At 42.9% G+C, this 8,219-nt stretch overlaps 1 protein-coding gene across 1 annotated transcript; it reads left to right on the forward strand.

The window, feature by feature from the left end:
* Positions 1–224: 224 nt before the first annotated feature.
* On the forward strand, positions 225–1,166 carry Or9a2 (olfactory receptor family 9 subfamily A member 2). The gene has a single exon (XM_076859867.2). The coding sequence runs from the start codon at positions 225–227 to the stop codon at positions 1,164–1,166; it is 942 nt and encodes a 313-aa protein (XP_076715982.1).
* The last annotated feature ends 7,053 nt before the right edge of the window (positions 1,167–8,219 follow it).

Below are 8,219 nucleotides of genomic sequence, written 5' to 3' on the forward strand. Positions count from 1 at the left end.
AGTGAGCACTGTAAAAAGGGAGTCTCACTTACAGACTCGATGCTTCCATAGTGAACTCTGGCTGTGTGCAGAGAACAGTGCTGTGCATGTCTCCTGATCCTCAGGTGGGAAAGAGTTTCTCATCCTGATCTTCCTTCTCTCTTGAGAGCAGGACCATGGGGAGTAATGCTCTCTCTTTATTTTGTTCTCCAGGTTTCTCAAGAAGCAGAAGCGAGAACCCAGTGATGGACAACCACTCCAGTGCCACTGGATTCTGCCTTCGAGGCTTTCCTGGGTCCCAAGATCTACGCAGCGCTCTTTTTGCTCTATTCTTTTTCTTCTACTTGGTGACACTAATGGGAAACATGGTCATCATCACCATTATCGGTGTTGACAGGCGTCTCCAGTCCCCCATGTATTTCTTCCTCGCTCACCTCTCTGTCCTGGAGGTCCTGATCACAACCATAATTGTCCCTGTGATGCTTTGGGGATTGATGCTCCCTGGGACGCTGACAATATCTCTGAGTGGATGTGTCGTCCAACTCTTCCTTTACCTTGCTTTGGGGACCACAGAGCTCACACTGCTTGGAGCGATGGCTGTGGACCGTTACGTGGCTGTGTGTGACCCTTTGAGGTACAACGTCATCATGACCAGCCGTACCTGCAACTCTGTGGTAATTGTGTCTTGGCTCTTTGGGTTCCTTTCTGAAATCTGGCCAGTTTATGCCACATTCCAGTTTACTTTCTGCAAATCAAACCTGCTAGACCATTTTTACTGTGACAGAGGACAATTGCTCAAACTGTCCTGTGATGATACTCTTTTCACAGAGTTTATTCTTTTTCTGATGGCTGTTTTCATCATCATTGGTTCTTTGACCCCTACAATTGTCTCCTACAGCTACATCATCTCCACCATCCTCAAGATCCCCTCGGCCTCAGGCCGGAGGAAAGCCTTCTCCACCTGTGCCTCCCACTTCACTTTCGTTGTGATTGGCTATGGCAGCTACTTGTTCCTCTATGTGAAACCCAAGCAAACGCAGGCGGCGGAGTACAACAGGGTAGCATCACTGCTGGTGTCTGTCGTGACCCCTTTCCTGAACCCTTTCATCTTCACTCTCCGCAATGACAAAGTCAAAGAGGCTCTTGGGGATGGAGTGAAACGCTTCTGTCATCTCCTCAAAGATTAGCCCTTCTCCAAGTGAGTGGTAGGTGGTACCTGCTCTGTGTGGATTATTTAGTATCCTAAGAAATCCTAACTCCTCTCTGCCACATTGTGTGTTCAATTTCTTGGCATAATTCTTATGCCAAGAAAGTTAATACGTATACAAAAACAAATTCTAGTCTCTGCCCATTAAAATCTCATAATCTTGTTATCTGCCCATGTCTACTGTTGAATTCAAAGAAGCATGTTCCTGGGATATGGGAGGAGCTAGAGAAAGGAAATCAGCAATTATAATCACTTTGTTAAAATGTATTTCCTGGGGGAAGAGAGGAAGGGGGAGAGAGGTATGTGTGAGTGGTGCCATCTCCAGATTGCAGAGGAGAGATGCTCACTTTGGTCCTCATAAGCATTGCAAATTGTTTCCCTGTACCTTTGTGTGATGTTTTAATGATATGCATATGATATGACCATATACATTTGAAATATCCCTAGGCTTTCTTTGTGTGGTTATGGCTTGATGCTATTGCTACTACAAAGTAGCATCATTTACATCTTAGCATAGAAACACTCTGGAATGGAGATGGGGTGTGGAATATTCTCCATTTGGCAACTCTTGCTCATGTTCAGAAGAAGAAAGTATTTGGCTTAGGTGCAGGGGAAACATTCCTTTTTCTAAATTTCAGAGTCTGCATAAATTTCTCTTTGTGGCAGGCAAAGAAACAAGGGCAAATAAGAATTAAATGACTAATTTTAGAAAGAGCATCTTGTGTTTTACAGATGCATAAATCATCCATGTCTATTGAGACTTCTCCTATACCCAGCCTGCAAACTTCATAATGTTCTTGTTTTTGTCTCTCCCAAATCCAGCAGTTTCAGTAGAGTGCCATACATGTTATCTTTGGCACATTTTTTTAAAAAAAATGTGAGGTTACTTTTTTTTTATAGAGAGAGAGAGAGAAAGGTTTTTTTTTTTAATATTTATTTTTTAGTTTTTGGTGGACTACATCTTTATTTTATTTTTTTATGTGGTGCTGAGGATGGAACCCAGCGCCCCGCACATGCCAGGCGAGCGCGCTACCACTTGAGCCACATCCCCAGCCCATGAGGTTACTTTTTTGATTCCCAAATTCCTAGCAATTCAAGGACTTGACTTTTGGCAATGCACACACGTGGAAATTTTGTATAATGTTGGAAAAAGAGTTACAAGGAAGGAGTTTACCCGAATGCATGCAATCAATAGATTCTGCCAGTCCTAAGTGGTGGAAGAAATTGAGCTGCCCAGTAGTGAGTGAAGGGCTATTACAGTTCCAAAGAGTACTGTGGGAGCTGTCTGATCTTGTCTAGTGAGGGTGACCAAACCATCAGATATTTACCAGGTAATTTGCACTGCAGAAACACAACAGACAACGTGGTGAGTGCATCCTTAAATCCCGCCAGCCCATGCTTTGGGAGCTGACCCATGAGCCCAGTGAGGCTGCACTGGTTGGAGAAAGCACTTCTGGTTTCCAGGCCAGTTTAGGAAGATATGTTCTCATCAGAAGAAATACCTTTTTTTTTTTTTCCTAATTTATTAATCCAGAGAAGAAGCCTCTGATAGATGAGAAAATAGAGGCTCAGAGAGGTGAAGTAACTTGCCCACATTGACTTAGCCATCAATTCTATTGCAGCCCTGTCTATAACTCTGGAGTACTAATTGTTAATATGGATGCTGGAGAATAAGAGTTTTTGTCCATTTCTGATGGGGATAAAAATGAATGGTCTCAGTAATAAGAAATCCTAATAAGCAGCAACAGTGCGCATCCTCTGGCCTACATACTGGTGGCGGGTGCTAATGAGCCCACAAAAGGAAGTCCTCAGCCTCAGGCTGTGTTTATTACTTTTTCTTTGGACTCAGTTTCTGACAGTTTTTATCCCTCTTCTGAAATCTCTCTCTCTTTGTGCATATTGTCTACCTTTCCATGACATCATTTAACACCTTCGTCCTTATAATGCTTTTCGTTAAGTATTTTAGGAGTTTGAATCATTTATTGATCATTCACTGTATTCTTAGTGGGTGCCCTAGGGCTTATCTGATCAGAATTCACTTAGTATTCATACTTAACAACACCAGGGAGAAGAAACATTGCTGGATTCCCCCTGCCTCTCTCTTGGGTTATCATTGGAGCATATGTTTTATTCATTTAGTTACAATCTCAAAAATACTTTCTTAAAATTATTATTTGTGATTTTTAAAGAAGTTGGGAGAAGAAAAAAAAGCAGGAGCATGTTTCTAACATTTGTTATTTTAACCTTATTTACATTTTCTGGTTCTTTTCACTTGTTTCCCAGATTCAAGTTACCCTTGGGGGTCATCTCTTTATTTCAAAACAGTTTTGTTACCTACCTATCTTTTGTGCTTTTATTGTTAGATATATTACATTTCTTTATGTTTTCTATTTAACAGCACAATTATGTATGAACTGTTTTATACAGTTGCTTTTTAAATCAGGTAAGAGAAAGAAGGAGAAGAAATACAAATTTATATTTTCTCTTATAATTAAAGAATTGCCTCTATCCGTGCTCTTTGTTTTATTTGTGTGAATTTTAATACTGTCTGGGCTCACTTTCTTTCATTATGAATTATTGTGCTTTTAGTCTCTAGAACTTTCATCTAGTCCTTTTTATGATTTTGATATTTTCGTTGGTATTCTCTATGCAGAGAAGCATTGTCATCGGACTTGATTTCTTAAGCATTTGCTTTCTTTAGTTCTTTAAATATATTTATAACGTGGACTTAAAAATTAAATGTCAAATACGGCATCTGGTCCTTCTCTCGTGCAGTTTCTGTTGTCGACATTTCCTCCTGTGTATGGGTCATACTTTTTTGTTTCTTGAAAAATTATTTTTTTTAAATGAGATATTTTAGATCTTAGCTTACACGGGTCATTCTGGACAATCGCACTCCATCCTCAGGGGCTTGTGATTGTAGTTTTCTTGTCAATTGGCTTAACGTCCCTGAGGGACCATTTTGGTGAAGTCATATTTCCCTGGCCATGTGTACCCTTATGACTGCCCCTCAGACGGGGTAGGCTTGGGCACCCCTGCAGTCACCCTGAAGTGACAGAGGTCTCCTTGATTGTTGCTCTCATCACACCCACAGTTAGCCTCCTCTAGTTGGCCGCTCATTGTTCTATTCCTTTTTTAATGCTCTAGGGCACAGGTTGCTCCACAGGCTGACCCAGTTGGATTCCTTTACAAAGGTGGGTTTGGGGGTGAGCATTGGAGATTTATTCATTCACCAGAAAAAGTACTTCTTACCTCTCTCTTCCTCTGTTCCTCTTGGTGGAACTGTCTGACCTATACGTCATCTCATTTCTCTTGTGCATTTATCAGACTCCTTTGTTTTTTGCTTTCTATGAAAGCCCCCATTGTTTGAGAGGCCTTCAGACTGGAACTTCCCTACACTCTGTTTCAAGTAAAGTCAGTTTCCTCATAACTTTTTCTTTAATGATTTGACCCTCCCACTGGAAAAAAAAAAAACAGTGGAGTCCTATCTCTGGCCCTGGAGGTGGGGACAGTTGTGCCACCCTCCCTTAGTAACAGTTCATCGTAGTTGCAGGGTGTTAGGCAGGGGGCAGCTTTTGAACTTTTGACTGTAGCATTGGAGGCGGAACCTGCACCCTGTGGGTGAGCAGGACTGGGGCCCACATTCCCACGGTGCCGCTTCTGAATGAAGAGTGAACAAAGGAGGGCCTGTGACCTCCTGGAAATTTGCTTCTGCAGCATGTGGGGGAAGAGAGGGATGAGAAAGGCTGGCCATCTGCTGCTCCGGGAGGACACCACAGCTCTCAGTGAGGGCTGTGGGAAGGAGTCAGTGTCCTAGCAGCACCCGGCTGCGTGGATTTCCATCACGCTGAGCTGTGAGGAGGCAGGAAGAGAGAGGGGTCGTGGCCCTCACACCAGACTCCCACTGTTCTTACCCAATTTTAGTAGATTTTGAAAGGACACTCGCAAAGTCCACACAAAGTCCAAGGACCCCACCGCACACCAGAATCCCACTGGAGAGATTTATTGGCAGAGCATGGAGCAAACTGACAAGGCTGTCCCTCAAAGGAGAGCAGCAGCTTGTTGCACTGACAGAGCAGCTTTAGAGCCTGCAAGAGGAATTTCACAAGCCTGCCTTAGGGGTTATGTCATGGCCTGGGGTGGGGTCCACCCTTGAGCAGGCACCTGTACTTAAGGGAAGCCAAGCAGCATTGCCTCAGGGTCTCTAGAAAAAATGGCTCCTAAGTCAAAACGTCGGAGTCCTAGATAAAATGGCTCCCAACCCCAAATGGCAACTGTGATGCCAATATCGATCTGATGCCAATAGATTTTCTTACATAAATGCTTTTTCCAATTGCTGCTTGCAGTTAGCGTAATTTCAAAAGACTATAAATGTTTCTTTTTTTCTTAAATTATAATTTTCAACAAGTATCCTTGTTTAATGGCCAGGCAATCTGCAGGCTCTTAATCAAAGCTGTTTAAAAGTCACTAAGAGTTTCAATATCTGGATCAGTGCTGCATTTGGTTTATTGCTCCTCTTTTCTTGAAAATGGATTGTTTCTTCCTCCTTCCCCTCCCCCTCCTCCTTCACCCTCCTCCTCCTCCCCCACTGCTGCTCATTCTTCCTCTCCTCCTCTTCTTCTTTCTTCTCCCTCCCCTCCTGCTCACCTTCCCCCTCCCCTCCCCCTCCCCATCTCACCGTCCTCCTCCTCTTCCCTCCTCCTCCTCTTCCCTTCTCCTTTCCTCCTCCTCCCCCTCCTCCTCCTCCTCCTCCTCTGCCTTCTTCTTCTTCCTCCTCCTCCTCTTCATTCATGATATTTTGAAAATTAAATCTCAGATGTTGTAGGTGGAACAGTGAGTGTCTGCGGTAGATAGTATTTACTCCTGGAAATGATACTTTTTATCTAGTCCAGATGTAAGTGTGATGGCTTCAGTTAATCTGGTCAGGAAGTTGAGCTAGGTTAGGGTATTTGGTTGTCCTTAGTGAACCACATGCTGCAAATTCCTTTAGTCCTGCTGCTATTGTTTTGGGGCCTAGAGTATTCAGACTAGATATATACATTGGGTGTAACATAAAAACAAAAACCACCTTAGCACTCACTATGTATGAAGTGTTTTAAAGTATTTACAGAGTTTTTGCAGGGGACCTTGATGTTGATCATTCCTTGGTCTCACCAGATAGATATTTGTAGGAGGGATAATTCCCCAATTCTTCCATCTTTATTTCTACTACGCTGAAACATCCTGGTCTTGATGAAACAACGTGTTCACTGATTTTTCTTCTGAATATATTTCCTGTTATTCTCAAGCCAATGAATATGCACAGTTCAAAAATGTTTTGAGCAGTTTTACACAAAATCTCCCATGTGTACAAATTATCTCTTAATTTACCTAGACTTACAGGCAATTTCTGTCATGAGGTTAGCACTAGCTACTGTTCTTAGAGAACTGATCAGTTTTAAACCTGTTTTCTCACCACCACAAATTATTTGTTTGTTTGTTTGTTTTAGAATTAGAAGGCAGAAAGGATAAAAATTATTCTTTTAACTTTCACTTTCACCTCCTATTCACTTCTTAAGAATAAGTCGTTAAGCAGTGCTGAAAACTTCAAGAGCTGTTCTAATTTTATAAAGATTAACCAGGGCTTTAGCCCTATACATGTAAGCAGTTCAATAATGTATTCATAGCATCTTTGAAATTTTCCTCATGTTGGCTCTTCGGTCTAGTTACTAAAGCCAACTCCATTTGTGGACTCAACTTCACTCACATTGGATATCAGAATGGCTGTCTTCTCTTAAATGACTTTTTTGGAAATTGCAGGTTTGGGGCATTTTGTAAGACAGAAGAACCACCAGCTAATCGGGTGCCCCCTACTCACCATCCCCTCTTTCAGGCCATTGTCCCCATCCTGCAGCTGCTCACAACCTCACCTTCGTCAGAGAATTGCCCTCAACTGGACGGGCATCTCCTTGGGTGGGAGGCTTATATTCTATCCCTACCTAAGCAAAGCCCACCGCCTAAGACAGAATGATTGACCGACAGATCCAAAATGTCATTCAACTTGACTTATCACATGTCCAAGTCTATGGAGCGTTTCTTTCCTTAAAAGTCCCATGGGGATGATCTCCCAGTTCTTTGATCCTTAATTCCACTTTCCTGAGACACTCTGGCCTCCATCTAGGACAACAGTTTGGGTTAGCTTTCTCCCCTTGCCGTATGCTGCTTCTCTCACTCTCCTTTCCAAGAGAGTGCTCCTATGATAAATCATTTCCACAAGAATCTCTGTCTCAGGCACTGGCTCTGGAGCACACAATCCAAGTCAGTTGATACTAGAAGTGGTCCTGAAAGCAAAGACACTGGAGATGGATCCAGATTCCTTAGTCAGAGGTCAGTGAACATCCCACCACTGGAAGTGCTGACGGGCTCTAGAAAGATTATATGATGGAGCAAGTGCAATGATTCAGATCCTTTTCCTTTGGTGAGACTAGTATTTGAGAGAGCCAAGGAAAATGTGAACTCTAAGGACTACGGAACTTAGTAGCTGTTGCTGAATAGCTGTGCCATATCTGGAGAGAAAAGGTAGGCTCAGTTCTACTTATGACAATATATGAGAACTGGAGGTTGTTTTACTCTGTTTTCTGTTGCTTTAGCAAAAAAGCAGAGGCTAGGAATTTTATCAAGATAGGAGGTTTATTTAGTTTCTAGTTCTAGAGGTTCAAGAGCATGGCACCAGCATTTGCTTGACTCTGGTGGGGGCTTCATGGCGGCTGGCATCAAAATGGTGGAAGTATGTGTAGAAGAGGTCACATGGCAAGACAGAGAGCAAACTAGAGGACCAAGACAGCCATTATGACTTGCTTTGTAACAACCCATTTTCAAGAGAAGTAACGCACTTCAGGAAACCAGTGCCAATCCCTTCTGAGGGCGGTGTCTGTGACCTAACTGCCCCTAGGCTTGGTAAAAGACTTCTGGGTTGATACTGCTGGGAACCTTGAACACACAAATCCTTCTACACCCTCTTGGCCTGCGATGTGGCCTACTCTCCTTTTGGACA

Source organism: Callospermophilus lateralis, chromosome 1 (assembly GCF_048772815.1).
Source record: "Callospermophilus lateralis isolate mCalLat2 chromosome 1, mCalLat2.hap1, whole genome shotgun sequence".
Taxonomy (NCBI): Eukaryota; Metazoa; Chordata; class Mammalia; order Rodentia; family Sciuridae; genus Callospermophilus; species Callospermophilus lateralis.